Raw genomic sequence first — 19,292 nt, 5'->3', positions numbered from 1 at the left:
TTTATTTTCAGAGTCTAAAGATACGAAACATTGTATTGTTGATGCTCGACACTGACTGTTAATCTTGATGATGAATGAGATGATTTACAATTGTCATTCCTGGCATTACACATTATTTGTGGAAACAAAATGTAATAAAATGTTAGTGAATAATAAAATATTTTTCTACCAACAGAAATAAGAAGTGCATTCTTTTAAGTGTAGTATTTATATTATATTTCATCGTTCGCATAGTAGTATTTTAATCAATTGCATACTTTTGGGGTGTGCGGGAATAACTAAAATGTTGCATACTTTAGGGTGCAAGCATGGAAATATTTATGCATTAGTTCACAGCTCAATTGAATTGATAAACTTAAAAAATTGTATTACGTTCTATATTTTATTAGTAAATTGTGTATGAAATTGACTTAAATTTTTTATGAGCGTCAATGAAAAAAGAAAAACGCACATTTTAAGGTTACTTTCAACATTTGAGTTGGACATTTAAAAGTGTAGCATACTTTTTGGCTGCAGCTGATAACATTTTGGGTTTATTTTGGACTGTCAAGCAGTTTTGAATTTTACACATTTCTATTTTTGGTTTCATTTAAAAACCTTACTTGTCATCTTTATGTGTTGAGTTGTGCACAAAAATTTGCATAATTCTGAAGGGTTTTATTTTTACTAGCAAACGCAATGCGAAAATGTTGAGCAAAACACACAAGAGAAAAAGTCAAAGCCATTGACGTTGGCTTTCCCGTTGCGGTAGATTCCCGTTTGCTGCTTGGCTGCTTTACTGGATGCGGCTTGGAGGGCTTCCCTCTGTGCTGGAGTCAGCAGCAGCGGCGGCGGCATAAGGTAATTTGAAACGAAGCTTAGGTTGCCAACTACTTCCACACATAAACGTTGAGCGTATGACCAGCTGAAGATTCAACTGCGACTTCTGTGTGAGAGCCACCCGAAAAGAGGCGTCAGACAAAGTCTCTACAGGTCGCTGTCACTGTCACTCAGACAAACTGCTGTTGCCTCAGTTGACATCGAGCTGCCGAACGCGTCGGTTGCGTGTTGATTAAAACTACTTAGAATGTCGGATACAGATAGTCGACAACTGCTGAGCGATATGGCAGACGTGGTGCCGCATGATCAGCACGAGCTGCAGCTCGTCTCGGTTGGTGGTGGCAGTGGCAGTGATTTGCCCAGTGTGGACAGCACCCCGAAGCTATCGAAGCGCAACAGCTCGGAGCGCAGTCTCCCGCTGCGCAGCTACAACAAATGGGCGCCCACGGAGCACGGGGCAACGTTGGTCTGGCGTGATCTTTGCGTGTACACCAATGTGGGATCGGGCAGCAAGATGAAGCGGATTATCAACAATTCAACGGGAGCTGTGCAGCCGGGTTCACTCATGGCTCTAATGGGCGCAAGGTAAGGCCGGGTTAAGTCAACTATAACGAGAAATCGATATGACCAAGTGTTGTTGGCTAAGAAAAAACAAGTCTGGCTAGTTTAGAACCATAAATTCCGGTGATATCTGGGTTGGCATTGTATCATAACATACTCCACTGAGAGATGCTCTTATCACGTATGCAGATAAGGTGCAAATAAGACGAAGTAGGTCTTTTATAGTCTATCTAATTGTGAACAACTTATGTACTATTCACAGTGGATCCGGTAAAACGACGCTAATGTCAACGCTCGCCTATCGCCAGCCAGGTAAGTGTGAGATGCTGTCGTTGCTTATCTTATCAGCAAACTAATTCAAGTTATCTCATCATCATCATCATCTACTACTTGGATAACTATAACACAACACGCTTCACTCTTCAGCTGGCACTGTGGTTCAAGGTGATATACTGATCAATGGACGTCGCGTTGGACCCTTCATGCATCGCATCAGTGGCTATGTGTACCAAGACGATCTCTTCATTGGCGCGCTCACTGTGCTCGAGCACCTCAACTTTATGGTGAGTTGCCAAAGCAACAAAAGATTTTTATTGAGAACTCGGTTATTCTCTTAGGCCAATCTTCGCCTGGATCGTCGTGTGTCCAGCGAGGAGCGTCGTCTCATCATTAAGGATCTGTTGGAGCGCACTGGATTGCTGTCAGCTTCCTCCACTCGCATTGGCAGCGGCGATGATAAGAAGGTGCTCTCGGGTGGGGAGCGAAAGCGCCTCGCCTTTGCCGTGGAGCTGCTCAACAATCCGGTGATTCTTTTCTGCGATGAGCCCACCACGGGTCTGGACTCCTACAGTGCTCAGCAGTTGGTGGCCACTCTGCATGAGCTGGCTCAAAAAGGCACCACTATATTGTGCACAATTCATCAGGTAAGTTGAAAACTACTTTTCTATTACAAGTTATAGTTGAGGTTGCAATAGTTTCTTCGAAATGAGCATAACTGCCAAAGTGTAAAGTATCTTTGACTTTATAAAAATATATTGACAATCTTAATAGAACGTATACAGTTTATGTACTGTATCCAATACAAATTCCTAGCGTGCATCGATTAGTCTGAATATCTTTCGTGAACTACGCATTTCTTAAAATCAATGTCTAACTGTTATTGAGTTGATCTCACACACAATAAAAGTTAAAGATAAGTGCCTTTCCTTCACCAATCTGATAAATATGAGAAGCTTTTATCTTTGCATATATAAGTTATTACTTGAATATAGGAGATCATTTTCACATTTTCACATAACTCTAGATCTAATTGTTGGATCTCTTACAGTTCAAAAGACAGTTTTAAAATAGTCTTAACAATTTTTTAAATGTTCTTACATCGTTTCGAAATGTGTATATCAAAGTTAATTTACATAATTAAAATTTTTTGTTTGATACAATGTATAGATATTGTACTTCTGTAATTTTTGCAATAATTTATTTAAAAATATAGTAGAGGATATATGTAACTAAAAGTGTAAATAATGTCTTTAACATTAATAAAACAAAATAATTACTAAATCTCTTGAACTTCACCTTACAAGTTGCCACTATTCTAATCTATCTTTCAATCTTTTTAGCCAAGTTCGCAGCTCTTTGACAACTTCAACAATGTCATGCTGTTGGCCGATGGTCGCGTGGCCTTCACAGGCTCCCCACAGCACGCGTTGAGCTTCTTTGCCGATCATGGCTATTACTGCCCGGAGGCCTACAATCCGGCGGACTTTCTGATTGGCGTGTTGGCCACAGATCCCGGTTACGAGCAAGCTTCGCAGCGTTCGGCGCAGCATTTGTGTGATCAATTTGCGGTCAGTTCGGCGGCCAAGCAGCGCGATATGCTGGTTAACCTCGAGATACACATGGCGCAATCGGGCAACTTTCCCTTTGACACCGAACTCGATGCTTTCCGCGGTGTTGCCTGGTACAAACGCTTCCATGTGGTCTGGCTGAGGGCAACGTTAACGCTGCTCAGAGATCCCACCATTCAGTGGATGCGTTTTGCCCAGAAGATGGCGATGGCTTTCATCATTGGCGCCTGCTTTGCGGGCACCACGGAACTAACCCAACTCGGTGTTCAGGCTGTGCAGGTTAGTTCAAAGTAGTTTCGCCATTCGAATTATTTACCATTTTGGCAATGCAGGGCACGCTCTTCATCATGATATCGGAGAACACGTACCATCCCATGTACTCGGTGCTCAATGTGTTTCCTCAGGGCTTTCCACTGTTCATGCGTGAGACGCGCTCTGGCTTATATACTCCGGCTCATTACTATGTGGCAAACATTTTGGCAATGGTGAGTAGCGAGATTTGTTGCTTTGAATGTCTGGATTTGCTTATGAGTAGTCTCCGGATTTTGCATATGTTCATATACTCCATTTGAAGGATTAAGTTAGATGAGTTAATGGATATTCGCAACATTCAATTATGAGTTGAAAGAATTACAAAAATTATAGTTTGAATACATAGTTAACTGATTAAAAATTCAATTGAAGGTCTTCTTATTAGGATCTTTCTCAGATTTTTCATTAGTTATATACTTCCAGGAGTAGGTTAGATGACTTAGGAACGATTCGCTTAATTAAAACATGAGTTCAAGTCAGTTGACGAAAAATATGATTGGACATAGGAAAAATGTATTAGGATCTCTTTACTTTATATGTTACTTACCTTCGTATATAAATATATATAAATTGATGTAAATCTTATTTATTTTATTATAATTATTATACTGTAATAATAACAATTCTATATTTTTATAATAGAGTAATAAACATACATATGAATATAGAAATTTTAGCTATTAGACCATTTGGGTAACTATATGAATAACTATGTATGTTAAAGTATGTGAAAGGCGAAAGCTTTAATTGATATATTTTGTACTCTTTGGTACGATTAGAATATAATATTATATAGCCATATATATCCTTCGGTATATTATAGTATTTCATCAGTATAATATCTCATTGTTTTGCTTTTATTAATGGATAGCGGTTATCTAACAGACGAGCTCGCTCGTCTATAGCTTTCTTATTTATTAGTTTAGTAGTTAATTTAATAATTTTATACTAATACATATCTCCGACCTCTGTAAGAAGATTAATAGCGATAGAAACATTAAAGAATGTGTCTATATTTTGTATGAAAGATAACTTATGCGACGGTCGTACATCCTTGAATGTTACTTATTTTACGTGTTTACCTAAATGTCTGTTCTCTCTCTCTCTCTCTGTATTATATTCTTCAGTTGCCTGGCATGATTCTGGAGCCGCTGCTGTTCGTGGTCATCTGCTATTGGATCACGGGACTGCGGGCCACGTTCTATGCCTTTGGGATAACTGCGATTTGTGTAGTGCTCGTTATGAACGTGGCCACCGCATGTGGTTGCTTCTTTTCGACGGCCTTCAATTCGGTGCCCTTGGCCATGGCTTACTTGGTGCCCCTCGATTATATATTCATGATTACGTCTGGCATCTTTATCAAAATTAGGTGAGGCGCAGCTGCCACAACAGCAGAGCAATCATTGGTCTGACCCACAACACAAAATATTCACTACAATTTCCGTATGATTTCAGCTCGTTGCCATTGGCATTTTATTGGACGCAATTTCTATCGTGGATGCTCTATGCCAACGAAGCGATGACAATTGCCCAATGGTCCGGCGTGCAAAACATCAGTAAGTAGACGCAGTTCCCCCTCTCTCTTTCCATTCTCACTTTTCTAAAAAACTTTTCACTGTTTTGCAGCTTGCTTCCAGGAAAGTGCCGACTTGCCCTGCTTCCACACCGGGCAGGATGTGTTGGACAAGTACAGCTTCAATGAGGCGAATCTGCAGCGCAATCTCTTGGCCATACTTGGCCTCTACTTTGGCTTCCACCTGCTGGGCTATTATTTCCTTTGGCGACGCGCGCGCAAAATCTAAAAAAACAAAAACAATAGCCAACACACAATTACTCGTATTTATCCCTGTTTAGTCCTTGTTTAACCAACTGTTCCGTTTGCTTTGAGCAGCTGTAAATAAATTGATTACGAAATTTGCAGAGTCTTGTATTTTTTGTTCATTTTTTATTAACACATTTTGCAAACATTTGCGACACATTTAATAAACATTGAATTCAACCTTAACCTTAACCGAAACAGCAAACTACGAGTACTCGTACAATACATTATACAATAAATACATTTAACATTGTTTCTTTCACTTAAATTGACACAATTGTACTTCATTATACCATTTTACACATATATCATATCTCATATATATTATATATTTAGTCCTACGATAGCCGATCTAAATGGTAGAAAACTTAGTTAAATTATAGTAGTTAAATTCTGCGCTAGTCAAAGAGGTGTCGTAATAGAAGTTGCAGGCGTGTTCTCATTAACAATTTCGCCTAGCAATCGCCAAGTGTTTGAAACCGCCATAAAGTGTAGAAAATTATTTGAACTTAAATTTCGCTTTCGTATCTAAAACTGAAATTTGCGAAATTGCTTTTCAGAACACGCCTGCAAACAGTTGTCGAGTTTTCGAGTTATTCCAACTAAAACTAAGTTAACACAAATCACAAGTCCATAAAATAATCTATACATTTTAATTTTACAATAGAAATCACAGCAAGAATTGATTTTTTTTGTGTTTTTTTTCTTTGTTGGTTTTTGTTTCTTTGGTTTTGTTCCGTTGAAGTTATATCGTAATATATATATAATATGTATGTATATTTGTTAAATACGCTTTGTTTAAACATTAAATTTAGTGTTGATTTCAGCAACATTGAGACGCATTCATTCACACACTCGCACACATACATTTACATTTGATAATCATTTTAACATACACATAAAGCATAATTAACAACTTTGCTTTTCAGTTGAATGTATTGTTTAAATAAATCTATTTTCATTTTTCTGCAAGCGGTTCCGAATTACACAATCAACAAAGGAAATTTAAAAAGTAAATTTTTTTTCTACTTTTACAAACTTTGCGTAATTGAAGCGAAAGTGTATTTCAGAACAGCTTTTTTAGGCTGTTCAGAGTTACACAATCAATAAATTAGTTAGCGAATTTTTACAAAATGTAGAAATTACTTTATTTCAATTACAAACTTTCCGTAATTGAAGCGAAAGTGTAAACCAGAACACGCTTTTGTTTAGTTTTTGTGCAAGGCTGTTCTGAAATACACAATCTTCTACCTATGGAAGTTTAGGTAAAATGTAGATTTGCACAATTGAAACGAAATTGTAATTCGGAACAGCTTTTTTTTGTATAGGTTGTTCTGAGTTACACAATCAACTTATTTTGGGGAACTTGGGTAAAATGTAGATTTTCGCAATTGAAACGAAAGTGTAATTCGGAACAGCCCTTCGTCTGCTTTTGCTCTAAGAATTGACAGTTAGTTTCGATAAACTGTATTATATTATTTTAGTTTCTTTGTAATTAATATTTGCGTGTGCTTGTTCGACTTGGCATACCCTGTAATTGATTAATTTTCGCTTTTAAATTCAGTTTCTGTGCTACACTTTGCGTTTGCTTTCTCTTCTTGCAGTTTCGTCTCGTGTTGCCTCTAATGCTACATAGGAACCTTTGACCCGTTCCCTCGTGCCCCTCCCGCTTACAAGCTACATCAAAACTATCTTCGTATCTAGTGTGTGTTCAGTGGTTGTGTTGCTTGGTACCCAAAAATTGTGTGGTGCAAAATTGCTTTCGTACTTACTTTGCGTGTGATATGCAGTTCATGTTGAGGTTGAAATTAAATTCTACCCTGTACTCGCTCGCTACAAGTGTTAAAGGAACAACAAGGAACAACAATATATTGATGCTTAAATGCGAGATCATTTCAAGTGTGGGAAAAATACTGATTACTAGCTGCGCGCTCTTTCTCTCTATCTCTCTCTCTCTCTATCTCTCTCTCTATCTCTCTCTCTCTCTATCTCTCTTTCTGTTTCTCCATTCTGTACATATTTACAACAAGATTCTTATCGCTTTACGTGCTCACATCCTGCAGGAACCCTGTGCGAGGACTATTCGCTGTGCCATTGCTGTTGCTTCCACTGCTGTTGCTGCTGATCAAGATCATGCTGCGACTGTTGGGGAGCACAAACACCTCGCTGGCCAGCCCAATGGGACTCATCGATTGCGACGTCTTGATGGGACTTCGATTCGGTTCGAGGCTCGTAGTGCGTGGCTGCCAATCGCTTGTTGCAGTTGGCAACAACACCACAGCACTGCCATCGGCTGCTCCGCTGCTCTCCAAAGTGCCAGGCGCCGTTTGAGTAGAGCTTTGACTCTCATTGGACAGCAATCGAGTGGTTGTCGTGGTGCAACTCGCTGCCATGGTGGTCACTGAGCGTCGCTTGCGTTGTTGCTGCGAATAAGCCGCAGTTGTCGTCAACGTTTCAATCACATTGAAGCTGACGATTGTGTCTCGTTTGCGCAACGTTGTTGTCGCCGAGCTGCAAGTGGATGTGGAGACGAGTTCGCCACGTAGATTCTGCTGCTGCTTGTTGCTCAGATCCGACAAACTTATGTTGTTCTTTAGCAGTATCTCGAGATTCTCAATCGAGTCCTTCAACGTGCTCTGAGTGATTTCCTCTTTGAGCTCTGTGACCAATGTTTTGGGTGGTGCTGTGGGCGTCACACAGTTCTCGGCATTCGCTGCATTGGAGTTCCTTAGCAAAGCAGGCAATGCGCCAATGGTGACCACACTGGAACTGTTCGATATGCTGGGCGTGATGCCCGTGGAGCTGCTGACCGTGGTGCCAAAGGATGATGAGATGTTGTGCTGTCTGCAGAGCGATTTGCGACGCTGCGCTGTCAAGTTTTGCATATTCGAATTGAGATCGATGTCATCTTCAATGTCATCATCTTCATCGGGTGTTGGCACAGGCGTGGCGGCCACTGCCTCGATTTCCTTAGTCTCTGGTGGAGCTGTGGTCAATGGTAGACTCTTTGGTGGTTGCTGTTCCACAGCTGCCGCGATGGGAGCTGCGGCTTCGGTGGGCAACGGCGCTTTGCCTTTGAGAAAGTAGGTTATCATGGAGCCCTTGCCCTTGACATTGACGCTGCCACGACAGGTGAGCTCAAAGCCGCGGCACTCGAGTATCTGCTGCATCTCCTGGGTCACCTGAATTGTGTGTGTGATGAAGTGAAAGTGTTGATTTCATTTGGGACAAAAGTTTGGGGTGTGAGGAAGGAAGGCGATAACATAAATTCAAAGTGACAAGTTCATTGGCATACGCACAGACACAAAGCAATCCTCCCACACACACACACAGAAATTCTCAGACAATCTGAGGCAAGACCTGACTCAATATTTCATGATAACACTCGGCTGCCTTTGCCTCTCATTCCCCACTCTCGTCCCCTGTCGGATTGTCCCATACGCTTAATAATTTATTTCTTTTTGCAAATTTCGTGCGCTTTGCTTTTATCGGCAAATAAAATCAAATACGTGTGTGTCTGACTCTCGCTTTGTGCGTGTGCGTGTGTGTGAGTGTGGGTGCTTTAATGCCATGAAAATTGTATGAGCAGCGTACGCGACGTATACGCAATATCTGTTGCCTGCTGCTCTTGCCGCTGCTGCTGGTCAACAATTGATTGGCGCTGCTTGTGACAACTTCTCGTTTTAATTTATTTAAAGCCAACAAGGCAAAAACTTGACAAATCCGTTTTTCGACTTACCTGTATGTGATCCACGAGTCCCGTCGAGTCCATCCGCGAAGCCACATTCACCGCGTTGCCCCAGATGTCGTACTGCGGCTTGCAAGCGCCAATCACACCAGCGACCACCGGGCCAATGTTGATGCCTGCATGACAGAGTAAAGAGTTGAGAGAGTTGCTTTTAACTTGGGTTTGAATACGGAAATGTCTCCAAAAATGTCAACAGCGCGCAAAGCAATAAATTACGTTTATTTTTAGTGTGTATTAAGTAAAGTCCTCAGTTTAAAAAATGTTACATAAAAGATTGGTGTTCTTACACAATGTAGGAAAAAGTTCCTAGTTAAATTTAAATTTATAGTGATGTTGTTCAAGATAAAATTTAATCAATTTAGTTTTCAATTTGTATTCTATATTATTTTAAATTCTTTTTGTTATAAAATACTTTCCTTAAAATTCTTTGCACCAAAATAAAAAATAGTCAATTCTCTTATAATTATATTATATATGAATTTAATGTTGGAAATCCAATAAAAAATAAATGTTTAAATATTTTTTAACAAAAAAAAAATACCATTTGCTAAACGAGAAGCAATCAACAAAAAAAATAAAGGACGGGTATTAGTTGCTTTGGCTGACAATTTTGTATATTTTGCACTCTATGGTATATTATAAATAGTAGTATATCAATATACCGAATGTATCATTTGGCATATTTTTGTATTTTTGTGGTATAACAATTTGGTATATTTTAAAATTAATAGTCTTAGTTGCTTTGGCTGACAATCTGATATATTTTTAGTGTTGTACTATATATAGTAAATATACTTTTAGTATTTGTGTGGCATATTATTTTAATATTTTTAAAATTAATACCGATCCAAAAATATTTGTAGTATTTATACTTTATGTAAATGTGGTATATTTTAAAATGATTACCTCATTAATTATAGCCTCTTGCCATATTTTTTGTATTTTTGCAGTATATGAATGTTTTATATTATAAAGTTAGAATCGCATTATTTTGCTTTTCTTTAAAATTGGTAGCGGGTATCTCATTGTCGCGTATGCTCCACTGATTTACTTGTTTGTGACTCCAACTATTGAACAAAATCAACTTTAGCACCACTTATAGTAATCATAGGTTGCATTAGATTTTGTCTTTCGTCATAGCAAAATAATGCACTACCAAAGAATTTGTTTCACTTTGAAATGTTTACGAATGTCGCTCGCATTCGACATCAAAGACATGCCCATATTCCTGTTACTCACCTATGCGCATACGAAAGTTGTTGAAGGAATGCATGTTGACCTCCTCAATCTTGTCGAAGAGCTGCAGCGCATAGTCCGCCATCGCGGTGACATGGGTGAAGTTCACTTGGTCGCAGGTGTTCACCGTCAGGCCCGAGGCAGCCATGTAAGTGGCACCAGTGCTCTTGATTTTCTCAATGCAACTGCGAGAGAGAGATAGAGAGGGGAGGAAAGAAATCATTGCATTAACAGACAGATGGAAAGTGCTTGCAACCTTACCGGAAACGCTCTTCGCTGAGCAGCTCATCGAAATCGGCGATAATCTCGTTGAGCAGACGCAGACACTCGACGCCCTCGTTGTTGCCCTCGAGTTCCACATAGAACTCGGAGAAATTTGGTATGCTGGCAAACAGGATGCAGACCGAATCGCATTGCTCGTGGTACAGATCCTGTGAGAAAAGCAGTCAAATGTGTCAAATTCAATTAAATACAAAGACGCACGTTTCTCAGCTCATGTGATTTGCTTAAAAAAGTTGTTGTTGTTGATTGCACACACACTTAATGTGGCAACTCTTAACTGTGTGTGTGTGTGAACCCGTTGAGCAGCGAAGCGTTGCAGGCCACATGAAAAAAAGCAGGCCAAAGGCGAAAAGGCCAATGGACATTTAAAGCCGCCAACGGCGACCTCGTCTTGAGCGCCTTTAGCATGCAAAATGCGTTTGCAAATCGCCCTCGCACTTAAGCTGTTATACTACACCACACACACTGTTATACACTTGTGTGTGTGTTATACTCACATCGAGGTGTTTCTCGCGGCTCAAAAAGTGCTCGGCAACATGCACTGGCAAAATGTTTTCGAGCAGTTTACGATTATAAGCCTGTAGATGCTCCATATCCTCTTTCTCCTCTGCAAATCATCACGGAAAAAATACAAGAAGAGCATCACGTTATACAGTTATCAAGTGTATCTGTGTGTGTGTGGGTGTGTTCAAATAAAACGAAAACAACAAAACGCAGGCAAAACAAGCGCAGAGAGAATAAAAAACAGGAGCGTGAAATTGAAATATCAGTTTATCAGTTTACCGAAGCGTGAAGCGCGCAGCAAAGAAGCGTACGGCACACAAAAAAACAAGTAGGTGTTTACTTCCAGCAGGGAGTGTACGACTAGCAGTTACTCTGTAAATGCAACTTATTGTGTACTAACTTTAGATGTTTATCAAAATCAGTTCTAAACTGTTATTTTAATGTTATTGCTTTAGATTCAACAAGTTATCTTTCATTTTTGGTAACTTTAAGAAATATATAATAATATAATTGTACTACAAATGCTAAGATAATTCCATCTTCATCTTATTATGTATTTAATATATATTAATAAAAAAATAAATTTCAATTTTAAAATTGTGTTTAATTATTTTTAACTTAAGTTCACATTGCAGTAAGTGCTCTCTTTTTTTTTTGATTCTTTTCTTTTGTCATTAAAAAAATATCACTAATTGCACCTACATTTTATTGCATATCCATCACAAAAATAGTTTATTTTTTAAGTTTAACTTAGAGTTTCAAATAATTAGATCTTTTTTTTTAATATGTGGTTTTCTATTTCTAATTTCATTTCCATTTTGTTTTTTTTTTTGCCCTACATAATTTTCACATATTTTTGTAATGTTTATATCGAGCTAATGGCTTATTCTTCTTTTCTAACGTAAGTGAAAACTAAAAAAAAAACGTTTGACAAAGAAAAGTTTTATCAGATTATCTGCCTTAAGAACTACAAATCTTTGTTATTAGTTTAACTTCCGCACTACTTTGAATTCTATCACATTCAGCACATATTGTCACTGATTTTAGCCAACCTTACAACATGTTGTATAAGCCTGGACTAGTCTAACATATCCCACTTTAAGCACTTCCTGTGAGGCCAGAGAGTATCAAAAGAACAGAGCGCAAAAAAAGATGCGAAAAAGCGCTGCATAAGCTCAGGCTCCAGTCAAACATGAGTGCGATTGTTTGAGTGTATTAGTGAGTGCGAGTGTGAGTATGGAATATGAGTATGAGGACGAGTGTCAGCTGCGTGCGTATGTGTGTGTGTGTGGGTGTATCTGTCTGTGTGCTAATGAAAAGGCTTTGAATGGAGAAAAAGTGAACGGAAACGCAAGAGATGAGCAGCATTGCGTTGGATAAACGAATGTTGCCAACGAGTGAATGGAGAAGCAGCACAAGTTGTTGAGTTGTTGTTGTTGCTGTTGCTGTGAATTCCAGACATACAGTGGGACAGACGGACAGACAGACAGACTGTCAGAGTGCCAGTCAGGCAGTCAGTTAACGATACAACTTTGCACCGCTTTAGCTAATTAGCTACCAAAAATAAATACAACAAAAAAAGTAATGAAAATTAAAACGAAAACGAAAATGTAGAAAAGTTTTTCGTGTGTGGCATTTGGAAATTGTGAATTAGAGAGACAGAAAGAGAGAGAGAGAGAGAGCTCACCCGTTGCCTGCAGCTTCCAGATGAAGTCCAGGCGGTATGTGGCCTCGGTCTGATGGCTGTGGAAGATTAGGGCGAGCATAAATGCAAATAGGAAGATTGAATCAATTATGTAGCGCAGCAAGGCTTCCTCGTTCCTGTGATGTGCAGCGCCAGTCGAAAGTCCCAAATGCAGTCAGACCCAGTTATTCCAGTCCATTAAAGTGTAATGCGGCATTGTGGCAAGAAAGAAGAGCAAAATTGGAGGGGTGTGTAAATGGGGAAGGGGTAAAGATAAATGAAGCCAACGCCAAGTGCTAAATACAATTTTAATGCAGTTTGCGGCTGCCTGTAAATGCATTTACATTTGCAGCTGCGGCACGTGGCACGTGGCACAAACCTCGGGGAAAGGGGAAATCGAGGACGCTTCAAATTGCATTACATCGTAACTCGATTTCGCCTTGCGTTTTAGTTTGTTTCATTTGGGTTCTTTTCAGTACTTACGCCAAGTCGAGGCTCATTTCCCTGCTGCTTGCATACAAATAGCTGGAGCAGGCCATGTAACTGAATGCGGCAAACAGCAAGAGGAGCAGCTTCAGCAGAATGCGCAGCACTTGGTACGTGGCGCAGCACATCATCGAGAGCAGCGTGAGCAGCAGGAATGTCTGCGGATATGCAAGAAACAAGATGTTGCCACAAAAATTTGCAATAACCAGCGAGAGAACTACAGACGAGTGTGCTCGACCGTGAAATACCCGCTACCCATTTTTAGTAATAGTAAAACATTTTGTGGTATTATTCTTACAATATATAGAAATATTGATTTATACTGAAGGCTGCATTTGGTTAACCGATTGACAAAAAACAGCACAGTACAAAATATACAATTCTTAATAAAAGTAAAGCATTGCGGTATTATTCTTAAAATATCCCAAATTAATATACCAAAAAAAATACTGAATTATACCTGTAACACTAGGTATACCAATACTCTAATATGTTCACAATAAACCAAAGAGTATAAAAATACTAGATTTGTAACTAAAGCAATTAAGACTGTATATTTGGTATATTTGATATACCGATACTCTATTGCGTTCATAATTTCCCAAAGAGCACAAAATTTACCAGATTATAAATCAAAGCAATTAAGAGTCCACTGCATCAGCCTATAGTGTCATATAAAATTATTTCTTAAGTAAAACCGTGTGGAATTATTATTAAATTATACCAAGTTAATGTACCGAAAAATACTAAAATACAAATTAAACATACCAACAAATACTAAAATAATCCGAAAGCTATATTTGGTATATCGATACACTATAACACTAAAAAATACAATTAAATAATATTTTGTACAATATACTGTCAACCAAAACAACAAAACTCCGATTGAAGGAGCCATTTTCAGCCATTTAAAATTATTTCTTAAATAAATTTTCAGTTTTTCTAATCTCATGATTCATAACAACTTTAGTTATGAATGCAAGTCCCAAAAATCTTGACTCTAGCCTTAAAATTACGTCTGTTATTCGATTTTTTCGAGATCTAGGTTTTATACGGACGGACAGACAGACAGACGGAAATAACTATATTGTCTCAGCTGTTGATAGGCGGTCGGTGATGACTCTCTGTGTCTGTTGAATATTGTTTCTGTACGCACAAAATTATAATACCCTTCTATTTTACGGATAGCAGGTATAAAAGAGATGAGAGAGAGAGGTTAACTTACATTGTAGGCCAAGTAGAAATCACAGTCGGCAACCAGTTCGTGCAACTCCTGTTGCAACTGTGTGCTATTCAGTGGCAACCGGAGCCACTCCTCGTGCCGCAGTTCCAGCTGTCGTGACGATTCCTGCAACTTCAATTGACTGTTAATTAGCACACGTTACTCTCAGTCGGCACTCTCAGCACTCATCAAATAAATTGCGGCTCAATGAATAGCGAATTGCGATCCCAAGTGCCCATTAAACAAGGCCCAAAAAGTTGACAGCGTAATGTCAAAGAGCCGCCAACGGTGCTTTGAACCCCGCAGACAAAGAGACAGACAAAGAGACAGACAGAGAGACAGAGATAGAGAGACATTGAGGCAGGCAGACTGTTGCCGCTGGGGCAGGTAACAAGTAGCACATAAATGGTGCACACTTCATGTATGAAACGTGGTTCGCATTTTTGCCTGGCCTTGTTGTTGTCTGGCCAACTTTAATGGAAAAACTTTTGTTTAGTCGCGTCCCGAACACAACAGCAACAACAACACCCTCAACAAGGGTGAGAGAGAGAGAGAGAGGGGAGAAGAGAGCGGGGCATGCAACACCCTCGCACAAATTTGTATTTTGAGCTACACAAAAATGGCAACAAAAAGCAAAAAATATGTAAAACGTAAATTTCATTTTTATTATTTTTAAGTTCCATTTTAGCCATGCCAAAAACTTTCAACTGATGGCCAACAAAATGGCAGCAGATACGCTGTGTGGCAAGGTGGCAAGGTTAAGGGGCACAAATTATGGTCTTATGAACACACAGAGACAGAGAGAGAGAGAGAGAAAGAGAGAGAGAAGTTGTCATTTCCAGGGGATTTGTCATTGTTTATGTTATTCCAGCTAAAAAGGCGCACATTACGAGCCACATTACAAGCAACTGCCGCACATTTGTCCCCATCTTGTTTCACTTACCATGGCCAGCAACGTGGTCAAAACAATCAGTCCAACCGTCGACAGGGCAAAGAACTGCGACCACGTCCGATTGCTGTGAATGTGACGTGAGAAGCGCTTCACCACGATGGGCAGCTAAAACCAAAAGCAAAAAAAGAACGTTTCAAGTTTATTTTAATTTGCAAGCCATGTATATAAATAAAGTGGGAGATCTTTTAAGTGGGCGACTTTTAGAGACCCTTGAGATTGCTTTTAAGCATTTGTTTTACTAAATGCGTGATTGACTGATACTTTATCGCTGATTTCAATTTAACCAATATATAAACTTGTTTTCTTACTAAATACTAACTTATAAATAATATTGTTGCATGTATTCTAAACTTTAAAGTTTCCAGAATTCGCAAAATACTTCATTGTTACATAATTTATTGCTGACTTCAATTTGGTGAACGCTTTTATTTATGAATGCAACAGGAGTTTATTTTCATCTCTCACTTCAATTTGATCAATAAGTAAACAATTTTATTTATGAATTCTTAAGGATGAACTTTGCTTAAAACAAAACTTTAGAAATTACAATTCATAAGCTTTAGCTAACATATGTTAGTTATGGCTTTTGGCTAATAAATATAGTTACAAATTAGTCGCTGAAAATTATGAATTGTTGAAGTTTGAGTTTCTTAAAATTTAATTTTAGCGACTAGCACCAAAATTTATAGCTAAAGCTAACATAGAAGTTCTAGGAAAGAAATCAAAAGATAAATAATACTGCTTAAATAGTTATAAATGTCTGATTAGACGAAGTAGTAACTAAAGTTGTTAGCTTTGCTTTTATCCAATTACTCGAGATGTTTATTGTTCGTATATTTGGAAAATTAATAAACTACATGCAATTTGTAATGTCATAGAAATGTGAGAAACATCAACGACTTGATTTCTCCTCATTATTATTCTCTTATTTATCTAGTTAATTAACTTATTTTATAAGCAAATAATGTTTCTCTTCAAATGCTTCAATTCAAAACTCAATTCAATTCAATTTGCTTAAACTTTCCCCATTTGCTTTACTCTATCTGCCATGCTTATTGTATCAGCTATATCAAGTATACGTATAGTGTGCAAATTGCTTTGCTTACCTGAACATTAATTTGATGGCAGGCAACCAAGAAGACCATCGAGCCCAAAATCAGCAAGGCGCCAAAGGAGAGAACCAGACACAGCGTGGAACTAAATGTGAAGATGAAGATGAAAAGACAAATGTTAAAGCTAACTGCTGCATAAAGTCAGAGCTTATAAATAATGCATTAATGTGTGCCCATAACCCAGTTATCAGAGACAGCAAAGGACAAGCAGTAATAATATTAAATGTGAGAAGGAAAACTTACTTCTCAAAGACCGCAAAACGCATCACAGAAGTGCCCAACAAGACGAGCAGACTGCAATAGAAGTAAACGCAGAGCATGCGATCCGGTTCGCTGGCGTACTTTATGATTGAAGTAGAGAATTAGTTTTATCACTGATGAGTTAAGATTGTATTCTCTTACCTTACGCTCTAACGCTGCACTCTTAAAGCGCAACAGCAACGATTGACAATGCTCAGCACGCAGATGATCGATGCTGCGTGCATCGATGGCACGCATCAGATACTCGTTCACTTCATCCTCGGGATCTTTGGTGCTTTCCGCGCTATCTCCGAAACCAAATCTGCAAGGCATTGGAGTATAAATAAATTAGAGGAAGAGTGAAAGAGTAAGTGCTTCTTAGAAACTTACTTGGAGGTGTGTTTCTGTGCGGTGCCATGGCCCATCATGCGCAGCTCCTTTGAGATGTTGCCGTTGACTTGGAGGCGATTGCGTGACTTTTTGTGCTAAAAAGAAAAGCATAGATATTAAAGAAATAGATATACGTACGCTTAAAAATATACATAAAGATAGATACAGAAAGTTTATAGATGCAAATAGATAGGAAGATAGATATATGTAGATAGACAGAAAGATAGATAGAGATATATAGAAAGATGACACAGAAAGTCACATAAAAATAGATTCTATGTTAACTTGCTATGAATACCCAAATAAATAAACTTATAAAACTCTCCTCACTATCACCAACACTCCGTCATTACATTTAGTAATACAATCGCTAACCACTGAAAACTCTGTGAAGCTCAAGCACTTATACATATTTTAATAAAGATCAGTCCTTAACCACACCTTATCTCGCTCTCTCTTGAATATATCAATACTGATAAGTACATAATAGATACAGATGCATAGATACACATAAACATATGTATGTAAAAGCAGATACAAACATGGCGAATAGATAAATAGTTAGTTAGATATAGAAGTTTCTCTGGCAGAATTGATCGCGTGCTACATCTATTAAAATGTAGTGAAATTAAACATATAGTAAACTGAAACCATTTTAAAAATAAGTACAGATTATTATTTTAGCTTTGAATTATAACTTTATTTAGAGCTTTGCTTCACCTTTTGTTTTTCGTACGAACTCGCTTATTTTTTAAATTACTTTAGAACACAAACAAATTTTAGAATCATTCTCTAATTGAAGTGCTAATCAAGATATAAGGTAAGATCCATATTTATTCGAAATAAAAAAATGTTGTCATGTATGTTTTTTTTTAACTTTTTCGTCAAGGAATTACTCATATATATGTTTAAAGGTTATACTCACTGGTCTGTAGATATCTCCAGGTACTATAAGATACGTTTCGATCTGATGATCCTTGAGATAGGAGTTGCGTTCGTTGCCCTTGCCCTCCTCCACCTCGTAGTCGCCATCCAAGCACTTGAGCGTCTCTTTGGTGATGTGCACGCGTCTATAAACGAAATGAAGAGCCATAAGGAATGGGGGGCAATAAGGCTGTATTTTAAAGTGGATCTATCAAAAGGCAACATGTGGATGCCAGGCGTATGAAAGGTGGAAGGGGGAAGTGGCAGGCACTGTTATTGTGGCCAGCCATTATGTCGCATTACATGCTCCACTTGCGGCAGCTGCCTCCGCAGGGGAGGCGTCTCGGTAAATACTTTTTAATGTTTTTCATGGCTGCGGCAGCTTAGTTCAGTGGCTTTATTAAATTGTCGTTTTGCCTGGCATCCCAGCAGGCAGCAGCCACGTGGCACTTGCCATGGGGCAGCAGCAAAAAAAATGCAGTAGCAACAACAGCTGCAGTTGCTATCGCAGCCACAGCAGGAGGGAAGCAACAATAGATGCAACAAAGTGTGTGCCATGTTGTTGATTCTATTGATAATTACGTGGCGCTTTATTATGGATTGCCCGGGCTGTTGCACTTGCTACTTGCCACTAGCTGGATGCTCCCAATTGCACATCCCGCAGTTAACGAAGTTTTTGCATGCCTTCGTCTTGAGGCGGCCAAATTGCTGCTTATCAGGCAAGTGCAAGGCGCAAGTTTGCACTCGTTGTGTGTTGGGCCCAAGGGCCACTGCAGCTATTTGCTTTTAATTTCACTCAAGACAGGCTAACAAACGAGCTTGGTTGTCGTTGCCGTTACCGTTGTCGTTGTCGCTTTGCTGACCCACATAAAACAAGCTGCAGGACTAAGTTGTGGCACATCAAGACACGACTCGACGACGACTCCGATACTCTGAGCTTATGCAGCTGAAACAAATTGCCAAAGTGCTGCTGCCTGAAACGTGCAACTGTATCAACAGCAGCCTCAAGTGTTGGCCATCCAGCCAGCCAGTTAACACGAAGGCGTTTGGGCGTGGCAGGCAACAACTCCATAATCGATTCAGCGATTGGGCAATGCAAAAGGGCCAGAGTCAAACTCAGTTCAGTTACCAATAACTCGGCATACCCTCCT

At 39.0% G+C, this 19,292-nt stretch overlaps 3 protein-coding genes across 5 annotated transcripts in view; 2 read left to right on the top strand and 1 right to left on the bottom strand.

Annotated features, from left to right (window-relative positions):
• The window catches only part of LOC133845185 (elongation factor-like GTPase 1), an 88,798-nt gene extending 88,620 nt beyond the window's left edge, over nt 1-178 (top strand). The window contains exon 7 of the mRNA XM_062279563.1: nt 12-178. The gene's annotated coding sequence lies outside the window, so the exon portion shown is untranslated. The remainder of the gene's footprint in view (nt 1-11) is intronic.
• Nucleotides 179-662: 484 nt separating this feature from the next.
• Nucleotides 663-5,847, top strand: LOC133845187 (protein scarlet). Of its 2 annotated transcripts, none has more exons than XM_062279565.1 (9): nt 663-1,404; nt 1,643-1,692; nt 1,807-1,943; nt 1,998-2,303; nt 3,000-3,506; nt 3,560-3,712; nt 4,667-4,908; nt 4,995-5,099; nt 5,166-5,847. In XM_062279565.1, the coding sequence occupies exons 1-9, from the start codon at nt 1,067-1,069 to the stop codon at nt 5,239-5,241; spliced, it is 1,914 nt and encodes a 637-aa protein (XP_062135549.1). In that variant the 5' UTR covers nt 663-1,066; the 3' UTR covers nt 5,242-5,847. The 2 variants fall into 2 exon arrangements, with proteins under 2 accessions (XP_062135549.1, XP_062135548.1); XM_062279564.1 differs by having other exon boundaries at nt 666-1,404; nt 4,995-5,095.
• Nucleotides 5,848-7,333: 1,486 nt separating this feature from the next.
• The window catches only part of LOC133845184 (adenylate cyclase type 6), a 41,889-nt gene continuing 29,930 nt past the window's right edge, over nt 7,334-19,292 (bottom strand). The window contains exons 16-29 of one of the 2 annotated variants that reach the window (XM_062279561.1): nt 18,143-18,287; nt 17,218-17,312; nt 16,990-17,149; nt 16,831-16,928; nt 16,582-16,672; nt 15,467-15,580; nt 14,527-14,655; nt 13,296-13,456; nt 12,816-12,949; nt 11,122-11,231; nt 10,604-10,773; nt 10,346-10,527; nt 9,098-9,222; nt 7,334-8,540 (exon numbers count right to left, since the gene is read on the bottom strand). In XM_062279561.1, coding sequence (XP_062135545.1) covers nt 7,401-8,540; nt 9,098-9,222; nt 10,346-10,527; nt 10,604-10,773; nt 11,122-11,231; nt 12,816-12,949; nt 13,296-13,456; nt 14,527-14,655; nt 15,467-15,580; nt 16,582-16,672; nt 16,831-16,928; nt 16,990-17,149; nt 17,218-17,312; nt 18,143-18,287 — 2,854 coding nt within the window. In that variant the 3' untranslated portion in view covers nt 7,334-7,400. The remainder of the gene's footprint in view (nt 8,541-9,097; nt 9,223-10,345; nt 10,528-10,603; nt 10,774-11,121; nt 11,232-12,815; nt 12,950-13,295; nt 13,457-14,526; nt 14,656-15,466; nt 15,581-16,581; nt 16,673-16,830; nt 16,929-16,989; nt 17,150-17,217; nt 17,313-18,142; nt 18,288-19,292) is intronic. The other variant, XM_062279562.1, reaches the window with a different exon arrangement.

Source organism: Drosophila sulfurigaster, chromosome 3, assembly GCF_023558435.1.
Source record: "Drosophila sulfurigaster albostrigata strain 15112-1811.04 chromosome 3, ASM2355843v2, whole genome shotgun sequence".
Classification (NCBI taxonomy): Eukaryota; Metazoa; Arthropoda; class Insecta; order Diptera; family Drosophilidae; genus Drosophila; species Drosophila sulfurigaster.
The sequence above is the reverse complement of the archived record's forward strand: the minus strand, read 5'-3'. Positions and strand labels throughout refer to the sequence as shown.

Coding starts and splice junctions, on each gene's coding strand:
- LOC133845187 (XM_062279564.1), top strand. CDS start 1,067: ATGTCGGATACAGATAGTCGACAACTGCTGAGCGATATGGCAGACGTG. Junction 1,944..1,997: donor TCGAGCACCTCAACTTTATG/GTGAGTTGCCAA, acceptor TTATTCTCTTAG/GCCAATCTTCGCCTGGATCG. Junction 3,713..4,666: donor TGGCAAACATTTTGGCAATG/GTGAGTAGCGAG, acceptor TATATTCTTCAG/TTGCCTGGCATGATTCTGGA.